At 39.4% G+C, this 24,453-nt stretch overlaps 1 protein-coding gene across 1 annotated transcript in view; it reads right to left on the reverse strand.

The window, feature by feature from the left end:
- LOC121437126 (coagulation factor VIII-like) overlaps positions 1–24,453 on the reverse strand; it is a 157,314-nt gene that overhangs the window by 21,099 nt on the left and 111,762 nt on the right. Inside the window, 4 exon segments of the mRNA XM_041636966.1 lie at positions 292–468; positions 1,053–1,201; positions 1,656–1,800; positions 18,017–18,172. Coding sequence (XP_041492900.1) covers positions 292–468; positions 1,053–1,201; positions 1,656–1,800; positions 18,017–18,172 — 627 coding nt within the window.

Here is a 24,453-nt window from a genome sequence, read left to right on the forward strand (position 1 = left end):
TTCCATGAGCAGCAACTTTCGGCTGTACTTTGTTTTTTCCTCGGAAGTTTGCACCTTTGCTTGGACTCACTATGTTCTGTTAATGTAGGTATTTAGTAAATTTTGTCCTGAGAGGATGGTCACAAAGCAATGTGGTTCTATCCCTAAATGTCAAAATCTAAGACAGGTGTTACATCTGTAATTTTTTTAAAGGCAGGGTCTCACTCTGTAACCCAAGTTGGCCTTGAACTGAATGACAAGATTATAGGTTTGAGTCACTATACCCACTCTGCCTTTTTAATGAGGACATACCTTTACTTTGCCATTGTGTAAAATGTGAGTCCATTGATGGCCATCTTGACTGCTGGAGATAAGGAACTCTTTCACAAACATGCTAGTAAAGAGAGATTTCACTCCCTGGGTTATTATTCCAGTGACTTTCATTGTCTTTTGTAAGTCCACTTGCAACCATTCTTTTGGATCATTTACCTGAGGAAGAAATATTGGAATAATATTCTTTGTCATTATTTGCTTTCATAAATCCACAACTTTCTTTTTAACCATACTACATTACTTATCTCCCTATATAATGGTTTGTTTGCCTCCTTTATTTGACTAATAATCATGAGGGTCAAATTTTTCATAATTCTTTTCTTTTTTAATCTTCTTGGGTCATCCACTTAATAGGTTTCTAGTAAGTGCTGAATGAATTAAGGAACCATATCTACTAGAATATAAAGTCTGGCAATGTAATACCCAAACTCTGGATTGAACTTTATCTATCAGGCTGTTTTCACAGTACTACATACCAGTACTACATACAGAAATTCTTTTCTTCCAGATAGTTCATTAATGATCATTTCTGTCTTCAGTGAATGCTGTGTAAAATCATGATATATATATATATATATATATATATATATATATATATGCCTGTGAGGCATCATTGACTTCCCTAAACATTCTTTTTAGGAACCGTGAACAGAAATACCTATGAAAAACGAGGCTTCTCCTATTTTCCAAGGCTCTATTATCTATTTTTATTAGTTAAGTGGTAAATAGGTTGTTCTTACCTGAGGTCTCCAGGCATTAGTTCTTCCCTGGAGATGAAGTCGAGCTTGTGAAGGAGACCAACTGGCAAACATATTGGCGAAGTAGGATGAGGCATTAATTTGTGTATCTGATATTACTTTATTCTCCATTCCCAGTGGTATGCTACAACCTAAAAGAAATAAAATTGCAATGTTGTCACATGGGTAGGTTGCAGCATAGGCTTCACTGGGCTGCATTGAATCCTCTATATATAATGTTATCACGATAATTTTCAGGCATCCACTTTTACACAATTCCTATTATTGCTAAAATGCCCAGATTTTCTGGTCGGTTCTGATTAGCTCTGCTTGGTTTCAATTTCCTTAATGATAAAAGTCTAAGAGATGACTATTTTTGGAGAACCCTATGGTTAGTATAACTATAGTAACAAACTCTGGTTTTGTTGTTGTTGTTTATTTTAGGACTATGCTGGATTGTTTTTTTTTTGTTTTGTTTTTAATCACTGACAGTCCTCTATTCTGTGATCAAAATCCCTCCTCACAGTCTCAGGATAACTAAAACAGATATTCTACTCATGGTTGATGAAAAAAAAAGAAAATAATATGGGATGATTTGGCACTTACTGCTTAAATCACAGCCCATCAGCTCCATTCGAAGAGTACTGCGAATGCTAGAATGAGTAGGGTGCAAACGGATATACCGAGCAATAATTGGAGGATTAAAACTATTGTGCTTAATCCCAGATGAATCCACATTGCCAAAGAAGACCTATTAGAATAAATTATCAGAAATATTTGGAAAGTAAATATAAAGTGTAAAGAATGTTGTTCTATTTACATTTTCCTTCTAATTTTGCCTCTGACATTTTTTCATATGCTGACTAGATATATGATATACATGAAGACTTTTTTTAAAGCACCAAGAAGACTGAAGACAGAAATCTTTAATAAATACATAAATAAAAATGAAAAAAAATAAATTAACCCCCCCCAAAAAAAAAGACTGAAACAAGGTAGTTCGGTTTGGTCGGTGGTTTTCTACCTTGGGTACCTCATAAAAGTTGATGAAGCCATTAGAACTTTGTAACTCCAGCATAGTATCTATCACCTGAGAGCAATCAGAAAGGCAGTGTTTGAATAGTTATACCAATAATCTGGTAAAATAATGGATACATAGCTCTCATTTCACAGGAACAACAATTTGGCAGACATTTATGGAATCTTGATATGCACATAGGAGGCTGAGAAACACTATAAAAGCACCAAGTATAGATTTTTGATATCAGCCTGCTGCCTGTAATCCAGGATATACACTGAGAAACAGAATTCCTTTTTTGGACTCAGATCCAATTTCACTCATGTATAGTCCTAACACTAGCCTTATCCACCCAAATACCTTGGAAGGGCCATTTTCATCAGTTTTTCTAGTAACAAGTAGCTATGGTTTGGGTGAGCTTTTTCTTAAAGTTTTGTGTGTTGTAGGACTGATCCTGAGTATCGTAGAGAGGATAATAAGCTGGCCTGCCTTTGTCTTAAATTATTCAGTTTGATAAAGAAAGCAACAGCCTTGACCTGAACTATTCCATTTTGAGTGTAAGAACCAAGAGATAATCACTATATATTTTGTTTACACAAGTGACAACCACTAATTGACAGAATATCAAGAGGCATAAAATGATTATTTACACTAGTAAATAATATCTCCAAATATATTAAGTCATACCAGAAACACCAGCCACATGAATTTATCAATTCTACCTCATAGAACCCATCACTTGGGACTGTAAAAGAAGGAGCACCTCAAGACCAAAGTATGGTAGGCACACTTGAAGGTGTAAGTCATAAACAATGCCACACCAGTTTGGAATTATGATTAATAGGGTGGTATTTATTTAAAGGGGAAAAAACTTACAGATAACCATCCCAGACAACTGCCCTCTGTGCAATCAGGAAGGAGTCTAGTCACCGGAAATGGAGCAGGAAGCGAAGAGAGCGAAAAAGGAAGTAGCCGCTTTTTTAAAGGGAGAGAGACCACGCCCCAATGGGCTGGTATCTCAGCTGCTATAGGCTGGAGGAGCGGAAGGACCTCCCGCAACACACACTAACCAGTCAGAGATCACTTGTCATGAGCCTTGTCCAGGAAATTTGCTACATCAAAAGATTCTGCCTCTGTTTCTGAGCTCAAGCAGTAGTGCAGTTTCCAGTTTCTTCTGCCTGTGACACTTAGCCAAAGTAAAACTCACAGTGGAAATGTCTTATCACCCCTAACTGCATCTGACATTTCTGCAACTGAGAACAGCTCTGTGCCGTGTTTCATACGACTTCTTATCTGGTCCCCTACAGACTTCCTTGGAGAATGAACAGGCCTCTTTCTATAACTTCAAAATGGTATCTCTGAATTCTGCAATCTCTTTAACCCTTTTCAGTCATTATGTAATCTTCATGTTTGTTTATTATTGTATGAAGTATCAATATTTTCCCTTGATAATTAATGTTACTATTAAGATTAATAACCAATAATTAATATTAGTAATTAAGATAGAAATAAAAAACCATTTTCCAATAACCAATTATCAAGGTAAATTGGAACTACTTGCCAAACCATAGTCAATAAAACCAATATAACTTCAGAATTTATTTATTCAATAAATTCTGATCTTGTGGAAAGATAGAAAAATGTCCATCTAAGTTTCTAACACAGCATTTTCATGATGGGTAGGCAAGGAATTAGAGAACTGGGAGAGGAGCATCTTAAAACTTTCAAAGGTCAATGTATTACTAAGCAATCCTCAATTTTTTTTTTTTGGATTTTTCAAGACAGGGTTTCTCTGTAGCTTTTGGTTCCTGTCCTGGAACTAGCTCTTGTAGTCAAGGCTGGCCTCGAACTCACAGAGATCCGCCTGCCTCTGCCTCCCGAGTGCTGGGATTAAAGGCATGCGCCACCGCCACCCGGCTCTCAAATTATTTTTTACTGCTTGTTTAAGAAATGAAGTAGAAGAGTAATTTGGAGGCCTAAGTTAGCCACAAAACAAAAGGGTGGACTAATGACAAGTAATATAACTATCCATTTCTTTCTGGCCCCAAACTAGCAGTAGCTGAAAGGCAAACTTGTAGCAATTAAGTTTGGTTAACTGTCTCCTATCTCAAACATCCATGCTGAGTTTTGAACCACATAGAACATCCTTTAACTGACTGCAAAATTACACCAGAAGCAATAGAATAAAGTTGATTTATTCCTTAGGTAGCCTGAGGAGATAGAATACAGTTTTCACATCCATCAATCAAGTTATCCTCAGCAGAATGCAATTTCAGGCCTATTTCAATAAAACTCTTAATAAAAAAAGACTTGATACAACTTGGTTCATTGCTATTTTCCTACATGGCTTGCCTTATTTTTTCTTGCAAGATACAATATCCTTTCCCTACACTATGGCTTCATTAAAAGTTTCCTTAACATTTCTTCTGGTCTCTTTTTTATCTGAGAAGGTACTCTAGGAAAGATGTCCCTAACCTTAGGCCATACCACAAAGGATTGAAGTGAGTCTCCAATTCTCCCTTAATAGTAGGCTCTTTAAGGGATAGAACCTAAGTCTGGCATGATGTTACATATCGTTAATTCAAGCACTCTGGAGGCAGAGGTTAACAGATCTCTGAGTTTGAAGCTGTCCTGGTCTACTTCCATTTAGGGAATCCAGAACAGCCAGAGATACACAGTGAGATGAGAGGGAAGAGGGGGCAATAGAGAAAAGAGAGAGAACATAGTAGGACATTGGGGGGCATTGTCTTCAAAAGGAATTGAGGTAGTTCTTGTGGAATTATTTTTCTCATAAAAGATTAAGTTGTCATAAAAGAGAAAGCCTCATCTTGAATGATTCTCTAATTTCTTATATTGCCATATAATCTTTCCCTCTCATAGATGCTTCTACTATTGTGGTCCTAATTTGCCATCTGGATCTCGACAGAGCTGCATAGAAACTAATGCCATGACACTGAACCTTTAGAAGTATGAACTAGATAAATATTTTGTATTTATAAAGTACTGAGCTCTTGTTGTTTGAATGTGAATGTCCTTCATAAGCATCTATGTTTGGAACACTTGGTCCCAGACAGGTGGAACAGTTTTGGAATATTTCAGGAACTTTGGGAAGTAGAACCTTGTTGCAGGAAGTAAGTCACTGGAGGTTGGGCCTTGAAGTTTATAGCTTGTCCCTACTTCTTGTCTGCTCTCTTCTTCCTGATGGAATGTTATTAGTAAGGCAGATGGTTAGTATCCTGACTGCATAACTAAGTCAAAAAACAAACCAAAAAAATCCCACTTATATTTGGAGAAAACAAACAGCCAGTGTTCCCACCTTTAATTCTAGCATTCTGGAGGCAGAGGCAGGCAGATGACTGGGAAGTAGAGGAGTGGTTCTCAACTTGTGGGTCACAATCCCTGCATATCAGATATTTATATTATATTTTATAAAATTAGCAAAATTATAGTTATGAAGTATCAATAAAATAATTTTATGGTTAGGGTTACCACAACCTGAAGAATTTTATTAAAGGATAACAGCATTAGGAAAGTTGAGAACTATTGATTTAGAAGTTAGCTTCGTCTGCATAATGAGTTTCATGCCAGCCAGGGTTATATAGTGAGACCCTGTCAAAAAAATTTTTAAAAAAAGAAAATTTAAAAACCACCAAAAAAGAATGAAAAAACCTTAATTTAAAAATGCAGTATGCAACTAAAACAAGAGTTCTCAAAAAATGAAACATAAATTCCAGAGAGACATTTTTAAAAATGTTCAACACCCTAATTATGGTGTCTCCTCTGCCAGGAACTCTGGGAATCCAGTTGAAGAGAGGGAAGAGGGATTATATGAGTAAGGGTGGTCAATAACATGGCAGGAAAACACAGAGAGCTGACCTGAGCTTGTGGGAGATCACAGACTCTGAACCGACAGCTAGGGAACTGGCATAGGACCAATTTAGGCCCTCTGCATCTGGGTGACAGTTGTGTAGCTTGGTCTTTTGTGGGACTCCTAGCAGTGGGATGTGTCCTTGACACATGAGCTGGCTCTTTGAAAGCTATTCCCTATGGTGGGATGCCTTGTAGGAGCTTAGTCCTGCCTCAACTTGATATGTCAAGCTTTGTTGATTTCCAAGGGAGACCTTACCCTTTCTGAATGGAGATGGAGGAGTGGATGGGGGTGGGGTGGGTAGAAGGGTGGTGAGATAGGGAATGGGAAGAATGGAGGGAGGGGAAACTGTGGCTGGTAGGTAAAATAAAATAAATAAAAAATGAAAGAAAAAATTCACATATAGGAATAAAAAAATGAAAATTGATTTAAAAAAGACATATGGACCAATGGAATCAAATTAAAGACTCTGACATCAATCCACTCACCTATGAACACCTGATTTTTGACAAAGAAGCCAAAACTGTACAATGGTAAAATTAAAGCATTTTTTAAAAAAAAATAGATTTTTTTTTTAAAAAAAAACCAATCCAAGTTCCCACTTCCTTCCCTCCTCCCATTCTCTCTACACACCCTCTTAATCCTCAGAGAGGGTAAGGCCCTCCCTAATATATCTAGACTGAGCAAGGTATACATCCAAAGAGAATAGGATCCCAAAAAGTAGGTACAAGAAGTAGGGATAAATCCTGGTGCCAATGCCAGTGGCCCCTCAGTCTGCCCTAGCCATGCAACTGTCAACCACATTCAGAGGGACTAGTTTGGTCCTATGCTTGTTTTTTCCCACTCTTGCTGGTATTGGTGAGCTCCCATTAGCTCAGGTAGACTGTTTCAGTGTGTGAACCCATCATGGTCTTGACCTCTTTGTTCATATTCTCATTCCTTCCACTCTTCAACTGGACTTTGGGAATTAAAGCATCTCTAACAAATGGTGGTGGCATAACTGGATGCCAACATGTAGGAGATTACAAACAGATCCTTATCGATCACCATGCACAAAACTCAAGTCCAAGTGAATCAAAGACTTCAGCATAAATCCAGTTACAGTGAAGCTTATAGAAAAGAAAGTGGGAAGTACGCTTGAATGCATTGGCACAGGAGACCACTTCTTAAACATAACACCAGTACACAGATAATGAGAGCAACAAACAATAAAAGGGACCTCCTGAAACTGAAAAGCTTCTGAGGCAAAGAACATGGTAAATAAGACAAAATGACAGCCTGCAGAATGGGAAAAGGTCTTCACCAACCCCAAATCTGACAGAGGATTGATCTCCAAAATATATAAAGAACCCAATAAACTAGACATCAAAATACCAAATAACTCAATTTAAAAATGGAGTACAGAGCTAAACAGAGAATTCTTGACAGAAGAATCTCAAATGATTGAAAGACACTTAAGGAATTGCTCAACATCCTTAGTCATCAGGTAAATGCAAATCAAATTACTCTGAGATTCCATCTTACACCTGTCAGAATGGCTAAGATTAAAATCTCTGATAACAACTGATGCTGGAGAGATACAGAGTAAGGGGAACAGTCCTCCACTACTGGTGGTGCAAAATTGTACAACTACTTTAGAAATCGGTATGGTGATTTCTCAGAAAATTGGGAATCAATCTACCTCAAGACCCAGCATTACCACTCTTGGGGCATATACCCAAAGGATGCTCAATCAAACCACAGGACACCTGCTCAACCATGTTCATAACAGCATATTCCTAATAGCCAGAACCTGGAAACAACCTAGCTATCCCTCAACTGAAGAATGAATAAAGAAAATGTGGTATATTTGCACAATGGATTATTACTCATCACAAAATTTGTAGGCAAACGAATGGAACTAGAAAAAAATTGTCCTGAGTGAGGTAACCCAGACCCAGAAAGACAAGTACTAGATGTAATGCAAAGGATAACCAGACTACAACCCACAGTCCAGAGAAGTTAGGTAACAAGGAGAACCCTAAGAGGGATGCATGGATTACCCTGGGGAGGGGAAATAGATGAGATCTCCTTTGTAAACTGAGGGTTGGGGATGGTAGAAGGGAAGGGATGGGGGGTGAGAATATGAGGGAATGGGATGGTAGAGTTGAGGGAGGGATGGACTGGGAGAGCAATGAAAGAGACATCTTGATAGAGGAAGCCATTATTGGGTTAGGGAGAAAACTGGTATTAGGGAAACACCCAGGAACCCATAAGGATGACCCCAGCTAAGACTCCTAGCAATAGTGGAGAGGGAGCCTGAACTGGTCTTCCACTGTAATCAGATTGGTGATTGCCCTAACTGTCATCATGGAACCTTCATCCAGTAACTGATGGAAGAATATGCAGAGATATAAAGCCAAGCACCAGACCAAGCTCTGGAAATCTAGACAAAGAGAGAGGAGGGATTGTATGAGCAAGGGGTGTCAAGATCATGGCATCGAAATTCACAGAGACACAGAGAGAACTTGTGGGAACCCATGGACTCCAGGGCAACAGCTGGGGAACCTGTATGGGACTGAACTAGGCCCACTACATGTGGGTGACAGCTGTGTAGCTTGGTTTGTTTGAGGGGCCCCTGGCAGTGGGACCAGGATCTATCCCTGGTTCATGAGCTGCTCAACCTTGATGCAGCCAGGAGGGGCTTGGTCCTACCTCAACTTAATGTGCCAGGCTTTGTTGACTCGCCATTAGAGGCCTTACCCTTTTGGAAAAGTGGATAAGGAGTTGGTTGGGGGGATAGTTGGAGGAGTAGAGGGAGGGAATTGTGGTTGGTATGTAAAATGAATAAAAATTTAAAATAAAAAGGACTTTGAAAAAATTGTGTTATCTACAGCCCACATATGTTGTGCTTTTTGTTTTGCCTTAAATAAATGTTTCCTAATTTCTATTGAAAAACATTTGGGTTGGAATGGGTAATAAGGCAGGGTAGAAGGAAGGAATATGAAGAGGTATAAGTAACACTAATTTCATTTTGAATAAGTCACACCCTGGATCTGAGCCAAGGAAAGAAACATCTTTATCCCTGAACCCAGGACACGAGCCCTGACTCTGAAACCAGTGCCAAAGAAACACTTTGTTCCTAGAATTTGAGCTAATGAAAGAAATAAGCCCTGGTACTAAAATTAGAGTCAAAAGCTAAAAAGGACCAGTGAAAGAAACACAGTTTGGCCATGAAAACAGAGCCACCTCTACTCCTGACCAACAAGACTAACCAATCCCTGAGCAGGGAAAACTAACCAATCCCTCTTCTCCCTGGGAAAACCCCACTCTTTCCTAAGAAGTCCTAAATAAAATAAGCCCCTCTGCCTGTTCAGTTAGAGGCCACTGTTCATCCCTCCTAGGGCAGAGGCAGTCACTCTTCTGGACTCCTTCCCAAATAGATCTTTCTCAAAAGAGTCTTGGGTGATGATCTTCATTCGCAGGCACAGGATAGAAGAACCTATCTGGGACATCCCTTAGGGGACTGAGCTGAAAAACTTTGCTGAGATGCTCCCTCATGGGAGCCGAGCAAGGTGGAGCAGAACCGAAGAACCTTGCTGGGATGCTTGGGGGGTGGAGGGGGTTGAGCAAGGCGGAGCAGAAAAAGTAACAACTTTTTACTAGAGTCAGAGGAGATTGCAACATTTCTTCAGGGGCTTCTCCTTTAGCCAAGTGTTAGCAAAAGAAGTAACATCTTGCGCTGGAAAAAAAGTGGATAGCTCTGTTAGGACATTCTCAAAAGGGAACAGACAGAGCTCAACTGTAGCAGCTCTCCAGGAGAAGAACAGGATCCCTATATCCTGCTGAGAGACCATCCCCCACCGCACCCAGCTTCAGATAGCCTGGCTTCCTGATGGTCAGGACACCTGTTCTCCAGGGCTGAGCTGTCCTATTGTGGCTCCAGCCTCCAGAGTTGTCTTATTGTGACTCTAAGTATAGCTGGGCTTTGCAGTAAGTCAGGATATATCTGCAACTCCACAGCTGTAACACATTCCCCTACATTTTGGTGCCAAAATCCAGGATAGACTCTCTTGACGTCGGTGCTCTCCCCCTGGGGTCTGAGCCTCCCTGGAACCCTATTCCTTAACTCCAGTCCATCTACAACAGACTCATCTTCTGGCTCATTGATCGCTCAGCATTCCATCCAATAGCATCAATTAGGTGAGTTTCCTCTTTGGTCAAGGTAAATGTTTCCCTGGGTCTGAGGAAGTAACCGTTGAGTGTCTGGCTACCTTCTAGTACTCTAAGTGGAGGTACCCCCAGCCACAGTCTTCAAGGCTACAGCTGGCCCTCTTCACCTGACCATACTGCCTACCCTTGGAGCTGCAATCAGGCAGTTTCCTTAGGCCAAATTGGGTTATAGCATCCCTTCCTGTCTTCTCCTATCCTCCTCTGGAAAATCTACAAGAGCCTCATTTTCCCAGTCCTTTTCCTAAGAATGAGATCTTCCTCCTAGAACTCAGTTTTCTCTCACCTTCTCATCTCTACGGAAGCCCCGGTACCAGGCACCCAAGTCTCTCATAGGCTTAGCCAGGCTAAGCTTGCTACATTTGATCCCTGTTGAATTGGGTGATGACCCTCTGAATGGCTTGGTTCTCATTCAGTCCTCCCTGAGTCCAGAGTAGTCTCACGACTACAGGTAGCAGTGACCTTTTCCCTATCCTCCCTCATCCTTGGGAACTCAGCATTCCATACCCTCCCATTCCCTTTGGGATGCCTCCTAGAAAATCTCAAACCTTTACACCTGACACCTGATTTGAAAGGCCCTAAACTTGTTCACCTTTGTAATAAAGTTTGACCCCAATATCCCTTAGATAAACAATCTAAATGGCCGCTGAATGGCACACTAGATCCCAATATTATTTGGGACTTTTACAACTATTGTGAGTGATTGGGGAAATGGAAGGAGACACTCTATGTTAAAACTTTCTCTAACTTTTGCTCCAAGCCTTCTCTTTGTGCCTCCTGTTCCTCCACCCAGTTCCTGCTAGCTATGAAGTCAGAACAGGATGAATCTACTACTTCCTTTGATCCAGCTAATAAGTCTCTCTCTTATAAACAAAAGTCCACAGCTCCCTCTCTGATGTGGGATTCCCATCTGTATGCTGCGAATATGTTTTATTGCCATTGGTTAATAAAGAAGCTGCTTTTAGTCAATGGCTTAACAGAGTAAAGTCAGGCAGAAAATCCTAACAGAGATGTATAGAAAGATTAGGTGGAGTCAGAGAGATGCCATGTACCTGCCAAAGGAGACAGAGACCCTGTATCCTTACTGGTAAACCATGAGCCTCCTGGTAAAATACAAAATAATGGAAATGGGTTAATTTAAGATATAAGAACTATATCAAGACATAAGAGCTAGATAGCAATATGCTTAAGTGATTGGCCAAGCAGAGTTGTAGTTAATATAGTTTCTGTATGATTATTTTGGGTCTGGGCATCCAGGAAACAAATGAGCAGTCTCTGCCTACACCTCTCCTCTGGTACCTTCAACTTCCCTTTCTCCTTCTTCAGTGACAGGTTTTCCAGGTCAGCTCTCCCTGGCACCCACTTTCGGCCCACTAACAGCTCTTAATCCTCCTGCTACTCATTCCCACTCTGCTATGAAATCTCCTGCACCAGCCCCATTCCTAGCTGGTCTTCACAGGGCTGCCCTTAAAACAGTAAATTATAAAAGGGACTACAAGTTCATCCAGGAAAGATATTAAAACCCATCTCAATTCCTCAACCACCTTACAGAGGCCCTCTTACAACATACCAACCTGGATCCTGAGACCTCAGATGGAAAACAACTCCTTATGACCTCCTTATTTTCCTAGAGTTTCCCAGATAATAAGGTTAAACTTATATGTTTAAGAGAGGATCCCTGACATCACAGGCAGAAGCCTTAGCTGTGGCCTTTAAGGTATATCATGAAAGAGATGAAAAAGATTTTAAACAAAAATAGCTGATGATGGCTAAGGCCTCTCAACTGGCCAAAGTAGAATTCCAGGCTCCCTCCTCTCCAAAAGCCCAAGAACCTTTACATCCTTGCTATTAATGTGGTCAGGAGGGTCAGTTGGTCAGACTTATCCAAATCCTTGGAAACCACCCAGACCATGTCCAAGGTGCCATCAGAAATGACATTGGGACACTGAATGACCCCATGCTATGAGGAACATGGGGATACCAAACCCAAACCATCCTTCAATCAACCTCCTTAGTATGTCCATGGATGACCAACAAGGCCCAGGGTCCTTTGGCCCAACTGCTGCCATTTCCAATAGAGAGCCTTGGGTAGCCATCACAACTTTGGGGTGATACATCTTATATCTCAATACTGGCACCACTTTTTCAGTCCTGCTGCATACCTCAACCTCAAAGACAGACCTCAGAGTAAAGGGCTGAGAAAAATTTTCTAAATAAATGGACCTAAGAAATAAGCTGATATAGCTATTCTAACAAAATAGAAGTCAAACAAAAATCAATCAAAAGAGACAAAGAAGAACATTTTCTATTTGGTCACAGGAAAAATCCATCAAGAAGAAATCTCAATACTGAACATCTATGCCCCAAATACAAGGGCACTGCCGTACGTAAAAGAAACACTTCTAAAGCTTAAATCACACATTAAACCCCACACACTAATAGTGGGAGACTTCAACACTCCATTCTCACCACTGGACAGGTCTGCCATACAGAAACTTAGCAGAGAAATAAGGGAACTAACAGATGTTATGACTCAAATGGATTTAATAAACATCTATAGAACATTGCATCCAAACATAAAAGAATATACCTTCTTCTCAGTGGTATACTACAGAATGGGGAAAGTTTTTTATTAAGTACATGTCAATAGAGGAATAATATCCAAAATATATAAATAACTCAAGAAACTAGAGATCAAGGAAACAGCCCAATTAAAAATGGGGTACTGATTTAACAGAGAATTCTTAATAGAGGAAACTCAAATGGACAAGGAAAAAGAAATGTTCAACATTCATAGTCATCAAGAATATGCAAATCAAACCTACTTTGAGATCTCATCTTCTATAATTAAGAATGGCTAAGATCAATAAAACAAATGATGGCTCATGCTGACAAGGGTATAGAATGAATTGAACATTCATGCATTGTTGGTAGGAGTGCATACTGGTATAACCACTATGGTAATCAGTATGGAAATTCTTCAGGAATATGGGAAATGATCTATATCAAAGATCCTGTTATACCACCCTTGGCCATATACCCAAAGGCCTCTTCATCCTTCCACAGAAACATATGGTCAACTGAACACGAGTAATAAATACTGAGTGGCAGATATTGGGGTTCAACCTGAAGACTAGCAAAACAAAACAGCCAGCCACTGGCTCTTACCTCTACCTCAGTCTGAAAATGTTGATCCTGCCTCCCAGAAACCTCAGAATGAAATGGAGACTGAGAACTGTCTCCTCCCATCTTATAATCCTCTCTAGTTCTTGGATTAAGGGCATGCATCACTACCGCCTGGTTTCTAAGGCAAGATAGTGTGGCTACTGGGATTAACGGTGTGCATCATTGCTGCCTGGTCTGTAAGGCTGGCCAGTGTGACTGTTTTATTTTTATAAATTTCAGGCAAGCTTTATTTATTAAAGTACAAATGAAATGCCACTACAGTCAAACATGTTCATTGCTGTTCTATTCATAATAGCCAAAAACTGGAAACAACTTAGGTGTTTGTCAATGGGTCAATGAATAAAATAAAATGCCTCCTAATAATATTCTGCTTTACTAATATATCAGTGCCTTGCTCAGCCACCATCAGAGAAGCTTTATCTTGCAGCAGATGAGAACAGGAATAGAGACCCACACAGTGAGAGAACTGGGGAGAATAGGAAACTGTGGAATACTAAGCCGTAAAAGGGATGTCTCCATTAAATCCCTGCATTCAGGGCTCCAAAAATGCTGCCAAAGAGAAGGCAGAAAAGGTGAAAAAGACAGAGGGATGGAGGACTCCAAGAAAACAAGGCTTTCCAAATCAACAGGATCAAAGCTCATATGAACTAACAGAGACTGGGGCAGCATGCACAGGGTTTGAAGGGGTCTGAATGAGATGAGAAACTAGAGCTGAAAGAAGAAGTGGACACATGCCTCCATTCCTAACCAAGAATCTATCTCCAACTGATAATCATTTGCAAATGAAAATTTAGTTTACTCCAAGGGAGTCTCACTGGGGAAACAAACTATTTTTTTTTAGTTGTGAGGCAAAATCTAGGATCCTTTCTTTTTAATTTTTTAAAAAAATTTTTATAAAAAAACAATCTTTTTTCATTTTACATAAAAATCCCAATTCCCACTTCCTTCCCAAACAAACTGTTCTTAAAAGTAGTCTGCATCCCCAGCAGTAGGTGGCCAACAGAAAATAAACTCAAGGCATCTTTGGAGATTCCTTATCTCATCATGATTTTACAGGGCTTTAAAACATTTTATTTTAATTATGTATACATATACATATATTATTTCTCTTTTTTAATTGTACAGGTTGTTTGCACATATAGTATTCCTTCTAGTTTTATATTTTTATGAGATTCTTAAGATTGCAAAGGAATTGGTCTCTGTGTCTATATCCTTTACTTGTGCCTTTTTGGGGTCTCTTTTCCTTCTGTTTGTTTGTTTTGTCCTACTCCAGTGAGTTAGTTTTTGTTTTATCTTTTTATATTTTATTTTATTATTATCCCTTAGAAGCCTGTTTGTTTTCTAAGGAGAGACAGAAAGGGAATGATCCATATGGGAGGAGAAGTAGGGAGAAACTGAAAGGAATAATGGTAGGTGAAACCATAATCAGTATATATTATATGAGAAGAACTATTATAAATCAAATGAAAAAAGAAATCAAGAAAGAAATTAAAAAAATTTTAGGATTGAATGAGAATTAAAACAAAACATACCCAAACCTATGGGACACAATGAAGGCAGTTTTAAGAGGCAAATTCATAACACTAAGTATCTCCATCAAAAAAAATGGAGTGATCTAATATTTGTAACTTAACAAAACACTTGAATGCTCTAGAAAAACAAAAAGAAATAATAAAAAGAGTATATGGCAAGAAATAACTAAATTCAGGGGTGAAATCAATGAAATAGAAACAACATCAGACCCTGTGCCCTGTGGTCTGAGTGGACAGAGTCCAGTGGGGTGATGGGCACCACTACAGTGAACAGGTATGTTGTTGAGCAATGAGAGAGAAGGAGGTCTAGAACGGTTTATGCACGGAGGAGAGAAGCTTAAATAAAGATGCAATAGTAGTTGATGTGGGATGTCCTTCTGTATATGTGTTGCTTTTATTGGTTGATGAATAATGCTATTTTGATCAATAGCTTAGCAGAGTAAAGTCAGGTGGGAAATTTAAACAAAGATAGAGTGAGTAGGTGGCGTCAAGGAGATGCCATGTAGCTGCTGAAGGAAAAAGATACCACAACATTAGTGGTAAGCCACACCCTCATGATAATACATAGATTAATAAAAATATGTTAATTTAATATGTAAGAGCTAGCTAGAAATATGCCTGAGCCATTGGCCAAAGAGTGTTGTAATTAATATAGTTTCTGTGTCATTATTTGGGTCTGGGTGTCCGGGAAATGAAAGTGCAATCTTTGTCTACAGGCAGTAAGGAACAGACTGATATGGGTGATTTACCCTGCTAAAAGGGGCCATGTGATGTCCCAGTTATATGCTGCCACTGGGGGCCATGTCTGATTCTGTGGACCTACTTCAGCTAGAGTCTGTGTTGATGTCTGTGCCTGGTGTTACCACCAAAGGCTATGTGCATGCCTGTGGTCTGGGCTGCCACCTCAGGCCAAGTTGGTGTCAGAGAGCCCCACTGACTCCAGGGTCATATTATCTGAGTGGCCTGCACTGCCACCCAGGGCCATAGTGATATCTTGACCCAACCTACAGCAGAGGGCCATGTCTGGGTCCTTGTCGCTACTGTATCTGGGATCTGTGTTGATGTCTGTGGCTTGTGTTACCACTGGGGGCCATAGGAGAACTGCCCTTGTGACCTGGGCACCAGAGAGCTGGTCCAGCCCCTCACTGGCTACCTCAGTGGAAAAACTGACCCCAGTGGCATGGGATCAGGCAGAACAAAAACTTCCTTCTACAAATGATTATTAATGACATAGTGTTAATATCCACAAATCAGTGCCTTGCTCAAGCCTTATCAGAGAAGCTTCTTGTAATAGATGGAAACTAACACAGAGATTCACAACTGGACAATGCAGAGAGTGAAAGACTTTGAAGCACTCAGTCCTAAATGGGGTATCTTTATCAAACCCCTTCCTTCAAGGCTCAGGGATCTACATGGAAGAGGAAACATTGTAAGAGCCAGAGGTAATGGATGACTCCAAGGAAACAGTATCTTACAGACACAAAAGGACTAATGAACATATTAGCTCAAAGAAAATGTTTTTGTAGCATGCACAAGACCTTCACAAGTTCAAGCCAGATGGAGTTCCATCACTGAGAGGAAGAAGAGGATACAGGGCCCCACCCCTAACCAAGAAGCTGTGCAAATTATATCTGCTGGCAAATGGAAAGTTAGTTTTCTCCTATGGGAATGTCACTCAATATAATAACTATCCTCAGGGCAGAACCCATACTGAAGATAAGTTGTCCAACACAAAATGAACTTTATATTTTTTGAGTGTGTGTGTTTCATTTTGGCATTTAAAAAATCTTATTGATCTTTCTTTGCTTTGATTTTTTAGAGATAAGGTTTCTTTGTATAACAGCCCTGATTGTGCTGAAACTGATATATAGACTAGGTTGGCCTCAAACTCACAGAGATCTGCCTGCCTCCTGAGTGCGAGGATTAAAGGGGTGTGCTACCACTGCCTGGCTTTGTTTTGACTTTCATTTTTGTGTTTCTTTTTGTAAGAGAAGGAGAGATAAAGAGAGAATGCATAGTTTGGTAGGGAGGGAGGTGAGAGGATCTAAGAAGAGTTGGGAGAGGAAAAACACATGCTCAAAACATCTTGTATGAAAAGATAGGGATGTAAGTGCTAGCAAAGTATTTGATAAAATTCAATTGTAATTACCAACAATATAGAAATTGAAGAATTTTTTTGAGAAGAATTCTTAATATGTAGCTCTGGCCCTGTCTAGAACTAGCTATGTGGACTAGTCTGGCCTTGAATCCATAGAGATTCAACTGTCTCTGTCTCCCAAGTGCTAGGATTAAAGGTGTATACTAATATGCATGGTCAGAAGGAAACTTTTTATACATAATAAACAGTATTTGCTTAAAACCAATAGTAAACATATTAAACATGGGATACAATTCCATTTCAAGAACAAAGCAGGCTTATTTGTGTGTATCTCTATGTGTGAAACACAACACATTAGAGCAATTACTGTTTTCTGTTTACCAGGTCTTGTCAGCATTATGTATCTTATAAATACAATAAGTGCCACTGGGGTGTTTTTGTTGCATGCCAAGTGATATTTTGGCACTTGTCACTACAACTCTGTAACTCTTCTCCTTAGCTTCTGTGGCATATCCACCTATATCCTCAGCATATGGAGAATATTATAGTCTGAGTATGAGGGAATGGAACTTTGCATTGAAGTAGTAGTCATTTAAGTAAAAATGGACAAAATGGAAGGAACATAGAAAGAAAGAATTGGGATACATTTCTGGTACAGCTAATCAGGGATGTAAAATTAGAGAAGTATAGCCAACAATGTTAAGGATTTGAGTGTGTTTGTTTAATTTTCTCAAGCTTACCTCTAGAGGATAAATTTCCAAGGTTTTCCCATTCTTTCACGTAAAAGACAGATCTTAACCTCCATTAATAGTTTTGACTGATAAACTAAAGTCTTTCATGTAGAGACCCCTCTAAGAAAATCACATTCTCATAATACATGTCTGCATTTCTATCATGTATGAAAGTATTAAAAGTTCAACTTTTTTGTTTGTATGTCCATAAGCATTCATATTAACCCATAGGAAGAAAATTCATTTTTGGAGCTTATAAGCTGTAGCATCTGTCAAACGCTCTTTAAAGTTTTTATATCCTTTCATGGAAGAAGTAATTACATACCTTTAAAGTTCCAGTGGAATTCCCTCGATAACTCAGCCACTTCTTTCCATCAAGACTATACATGATGATAAACTGAGAGATGTAGAGGCTGGAAAATTTCTGACGAGCACCCTGCGTCTTGATGCCATGAATAATCATTGGAGTCAACAGATCTACCTACCAATGAAAACAACAACTTACTTTAATCTATTATATTAGATTCTTAAAATAATTATTTATTGTTATTAATTATCCACTTAGGAAAACTCTAATGCTACAAATTACCTTGTATGTTTGGAGAAGCAGGCAATGTTGAAATATGAACATGTAAGTATTTAAAGCCATGGAACATATGGTAGGAATGAGTAGGAAAGATATTTATTGAATTATCTATTTTCTGGCAAACCAGATCACATACAAATCATTGAGTCATCTCCTCCTCACACACACCCATGGGGCTGCACATATGAACCAGAATGGCATAATGCTTTACCAAGACTTCTGCACTAGCCAAAATTAATTAAGTTATAACTGGTACTGTTATATTTTTTTAACAGTTTAATATGAAAAAGGAAACAACTTCACCTATGTATGGAGCCAGTTATTTCAGTTTGACTATAAATAGGTATGTCTTTCTATTGGGAAGTGAGTAATGTGTTAAGTTCCACGATATGCTATGTCAGTTTTCAGGCAAAAAACAATGCAAACATGACAGCTGCATAGCTCTAAGGTGGCTGTCAACTACTTGTATTGCATATTGCTTTTCAAGCCAGTTCAATTACTTGTGTACCTGTGGGTCAGACTGTTTTATCCCTTTTATGTTTTGCCAGCATAACAGATGAGCTCCCTTCCTTGTAAATATCCCCCTAAACTCGCACTTTGCTTATCTGTTCAAAGTGGAACAGATGACATCAACTCCCTTAAGATGCAGTATTCTGTATCTTAATAAAGATTGAATAATAATACAATTAAAGGGATTTGTAATTGGTTTAATCACCACATTAACCATTGAGAAATGACTATCAAGCTAAAGTGGCTATTGTGCACATTATATAATATAATGGTTCACATAGGATGCAAGAGCCCTGGCTCAACTATTTTTTGTGGGGTGACTTGTAATGCTTTATAACCCTTCTGTGTTTTGGTGTTCTTAGTTGAAATGTTGTTCATATTAGCATCTAACTCATAAAATTTTGGTGATAAGGATTTACTAGTTTGGTTTTGTTAAGCACATATTAAGGAAGTCTGTGTCAATATTTTGGTCATGACTTTGCTAGAGCAGTGAAAAAAGTTCACAGATGTATTTAGTAATTGATGTAAAATTGAGAAGAATAGGAAATACTTTGGGACACAGAAGCTCTGCAAGTTAAAGCAGTGGCCCAGATCTAGTAATTGGAAAGTTAACAGAATATGCCATTCAGAGTTTATTATTTCCTGTTTGGGGTTCTAAAAGGGACTGTAACTTGTGTTTGGGCAGAGAGGCTGAGTTGGCATTTCCAAGCTATCCTCAGCTGCTATGTGTCAAGAGAAAAGACTCCTTTCCTCCAAAAGATTTCACTTATCTGGTTTTGAAGGGGTCATAGGCCTGATTGATCTTAGGTTAAATGATATTATTTTGGGGTATTTTTAGTTAAAGAAAATGTCACATTAAAATGACTTTTATGGGCCAGGTACATGGATCATTGAGTAATATATTAGTTGTACAAGCATGAAGATCTGAGTTTGGATCTTTAGACACAGAAACTGGGGCAACCACTATGGGAACAATGTAGATGTTCCTCAAAAGCTAAAAATAGACCTACAAGAACAATCACATGATCCAGTTATACCATTCTTGGGCATATATCCAAAGGACTCTATTTTATACTATAGAGATGCCTGCTATGCATTCATGTTCATTGCTGCTCTACTCACAATAGCCAAGAAAGATCCTAGATGTCATTGTCTATTAGTAGACAAATGGATAAAGAAAATGTGGCAATTCACACAATGGAATATTATATAGCTGTTATAAAAATGAAATTATGACATACTGAAGCAAATGAATGAAGCTAGGAGCAATCATTCTAAGTGAAGTAACCTAGATAAGGCAGAAAGACAGATAGATGTTACTTGTTTTTTCTCATTTGTAAATGTTAGTTTTGAATATTCAGAAATATGTGGAGACTGTTTTCCTCCTACTGAATTGCCTCATCCAGCCTTGATATGAAAGTTTGTGCTTAGTCATATTGCATCTTGTTATGCTGTGTTTGGTTGATATTCCTGAGGGGCCTGCTCTTTTATAAAGGGAAACAGAGGAGGAGTGGATCTGGGGGAGAGGAAAGGTGGGGGTCTCTAAGGAGAGGAGGGAGGGAAGGCTGCAGTCAGGTTGTATTGAATTGTATGAGAGAAGAATACATTTTAAAATAATGCTGGACTGAATGCATTTTCTGCATTATGATATGGCTACAAGCCTATGGGGGCCAGGGAGTAGAAAATCGTTATTTAAGTAAGAATGGTTCAAATAGGCTCATATATATTTGAATGCTTGGTCATCAGGGAGTGGCACTGCTTGAGAGGAATTAGGAGGTATGGCCATATTGGAGTAGGCGTGGTCTTGGAGGAAGTGTGTCATTGGGGGTAGGCTTTGAGATTTCAAAAGCTAGGCCCAGTGTCACTCTTTGCTACTGCCTGTGGATCCAGATGTATAACTCTTAGCTATTTCTCCAGCACCAGTCTGCCTACATGTTGCCATGCCCCACACCAAGATGACAATGAAATAAACCTCTGAAAGTATAAGCAAGCTTCAATTAAACATTTTCCTTTTTAAGATTTGTCATGGTCATGATGTCTCTTCACAGAAATAGAACACTAAGACACCTACTTTACTGTGGAAGATATTATAGAAGATACACACACACACACATACAGAGAGGGGGGTTGGGAAATAAAAAGGAGAAGAGAGAGAGAGAGAGAGAGAGAGAGAATATTAAAATGGAGTTACCCTACCCTACAAGGAGCATCAATGCTGCTACTAGATTCCACAGATAACAAATTAAAACCCCAGTGCTGGGAATGGGTTACTTATTTTGGAGTTCTTAGTCAACGAGATCACATAGATTGCCAAACATTATAGGCTATTGCCAATGCTATTGTTCACCTTCTAGAGCTTGATGGTAAGACCCAATTGCTGAAGACACCACACATTTGAGTAATAGAACATGGAAATAATCAAGCTGGCACTGACCTGGAAGCTTCATCCATAGTGGCTAATTTTCATAGTGCAATAATTTTCTATGCACACTGGTAGGGGATAAAAGCAGTCAAAATCTTATCCAACTATGAACTCTGTACGCTACAATAATGACTGATCTGGCAAGATATGCCCACTGCTGGACTGTGACCGAAAAAGCATGGGATAAAACCGGACTCTCTGAACATGGCGAACAATGAGGGCTGATGAGACGCCAAGGACAATGGCACGGGGTTTTGATCCTACTTAATGTGCTGGCTTTGTGGAAGCCTAGCCAGTTTGGATGTTCACCTTCCTAGATATGGACAGAGGGGGGAGGACCTAGGACTTACCACAGGGCAGGGAACCTGGACTGCTCTGTGGACTGGAGAGGGAGGGGGAGAGGAGTGGGGGGAGGGGTAGAAGGGTGGGAGGAGGGGGAGAAGGGTGGGAGGAGGGGGAGGGAAATGGGAGGCTGGGAGGAGGTGGAAACTTGTTTTTTGTTTATGTTTTTTTTTTCTTCTTTTCTTAATAAAAAAAATTATTTAAAAAAAAAAAAAAAAAGATATGCCCACTGGTGTAATAATGACTCAAAGGTTACTGAAGTGACCAACTACTTTCTGCTTGCATCTAAGACATGGAAGCCATACCTTAAAGGGTCCAAAAACTTGTGGTTTGATAAGCGATAGGCCCTTGGGGAGAACTCAATACTATTATTTTCCTAAATTGACAAAGTATTAAAATGAATCCTAATGACTTATTGCTGTATTCATAGCTCAGAGTATTTCTTTCTCCTTGAAGTATATGATGATTAACACAGAGACCTCTGGTGGTTTGAAAGAAAATGGCCCCCAAAGGGAGTGGCACTATTAGGAGGTGTGGCCTTGTTGGAGATATTGATCACTGTGGGGGCAGGCTTTGAGGTCTCTTTTGCTCAAGCTTCCCTCTGTGTGACATTCAGTTGACTTTCTGTTGCCTGCACAATGTAGAACTCTATTCCTCCAGCACCATGTCTGCCCACACACTGCCATGCTCCCCATCATGATGACAATGGAATGGACTGGACCTCTAAAAATATGAGAGCCAACCTAATTATATCTTTTCTTTATAAGAGTTGCTGGTGTTATGGTGACTCTTTACAGAAATAAATATCCTAACAAAGACAACCTCGAACTTGTTATCATGCAAAGAATAAGACAATGTGGAGTACTCAGCCTTAAGTGGGACATAAATATCAAACACCTCCTGAAGGTCAGGGATTTTTGTGGAAGATGTTGTGGGAAGATAGTAAGAGCCAGAAGTAGTTGGTAACAATAAAGGAATGTTTTCCAAATATAACAGGGTAGTTACACATATGAACTCAAAGCTATTGTAACAACATGCACAAGGCCTGTATAAGTTCCAGTTAGAAAAAAAGAAACCAACATGGGAGGTGGTAGGAAGATGGGTACAAAATCCCATCTCTAGCTGATGGGTTTTTGGCATTAAATGGGTGCTGGAAGAAGGAAAGCCAGCATCCTTCAATGCAATAACACCTAATAGGTTGAACATTCACAGGGAAGGTCCGGCTCCCAAGACTAGCTAGACAATACAAGCTGGACTTGAAATAGAAAAAAAGAAGAAATCTCAAAAGTTAGGTGAAAAGGTAAGGAAGAGTGGAGAGGCTGGTTATGGAAGGAGTTGGGAGTGGGGGTTAAATGTGTTCAAAATACATCATATGAAATTCTTGAAGAATTAATAAAATATTGTGAAAAATAACGTGGAGTGTAACAAATACAACTGACATTCACCCCTGAATAGGTGCACATATGCATGTATACACACACAAATATACCACATATATACTTGCATAAACATTAAAAATTAAAATTAAATCTCATGTTCATTTTTACATATTTCGATTGATCAGGGCTGTTCTAGAGGAAACAGCAAAACAAGACAATCTAAAAGACTGTATGCATTTTAATAAATTGAGCTGACCTTCCTCTAGTATTAGTCCATCCTAGTTTACCATATTGGACTATAGTAACTAGGTACTTCCTAATACCCAAGGGATATAAAATTCCTGAAAAAAAAGACAAATTTAATTTAAGAAAAAGAAGCTACAAAGCATTTGCTTTTAAGGTGGAAGACTGAGGTATCTGTTTTGTATAAAAATGAAGAGTATCAGAAGACTCAGGGGCACCTACTTGGTTGGAGATATATTATCATAGAATATAGTTGCTTCAATACTGAGGGGACTTAAGAGGTGAGTGAACAGCCACATGGCTGGATACCCCACTCTCTATGACCTCACCAATGGGACAAAACCAAGGGTCCATTCCCCAATTCCTTTGTCTTTTCTAGCCAGCCTGAAGGGAGTTTCCTGTGGCTAGCTCCCACCCAACCCATCCAGCCACCATCTAAACTACTAGATACACCCTGTCCCCAAACTTGCCTATTCTCCTGCAACCTTGGTGGAACTCTGAAACACCTTGCTCCAATACCGAGGGGACATAAGAGAAGAGTGAACAGCCACACAGCAGGACACCCAACTCTATAGAACCTCCCCAGTAGGACAAAACCCAGGGGGCCATCCCCAACTCCCTCAGGTTTTCTAGCCAGCCAGCAGGGAGTTTCCTGTGGCTAGGCTCCACCAAAACCCTAACCCATCCACTAGACCCCCACAAGCTACTAACCACACCCTGCCTAAGAGCTGAGCACTTGTTCTAATACTGAGGGGACCAAGAGATTGCTACAACACTGGGGGGATTAAGAGAGAGTACCAAGAGAACAGGCCTCATTTGAAGGAAGAGATTGGGTAGGTGCCAATGGAAGAATTCCTCCGACAACCTAAAAAGCAACATGGTAACACCAGAACCCAGCGGTCACACAACTTGATCATCCTAACCCAGAAGAAGTAGAAGAAAATGACTTTAAATGTAACTTTATGAAAATGATGGAGACCTTTAAAGAGGAAATGAAAAATTCCCTTAAAGAAATGAAAATCTCACTTAAAGAAATGGAGAAGACAAACAAAAAATTGGAAGAAATTAATAAATCCCTCAAAGAAACACAAGAAAACCAATAAAAACAACCAAACAGGTGACGGAAACAGTTCAAGACTTGAAGACTGAAATAGAGGTAATAAAGAAAACACAGACCAATGGAATTCTGGATATGGAAAATCTGGGTAAGTGAGCAGGAACTACTGAGACAAGTATACCCAACAGAATACAAGAGATAGAAGAAAGAATCTCAGATGCTG

Source organism: Microtus oregoni, unplaced genomic scaffold, assembly GCF_018167655.1.
Source record: "Microtus oregoni isolate MIOR12 unplaced genomic scaffold, Mior012 000050F_ref0000143, whole genome shotgun sequence".
Taxonomy (NCBI): domain Eukaryota; kingdom Metazoa; phylum Chordata; class Mammalia; order Rodentia; family Cricetidae; genus Microtus; species Microtus oregoni.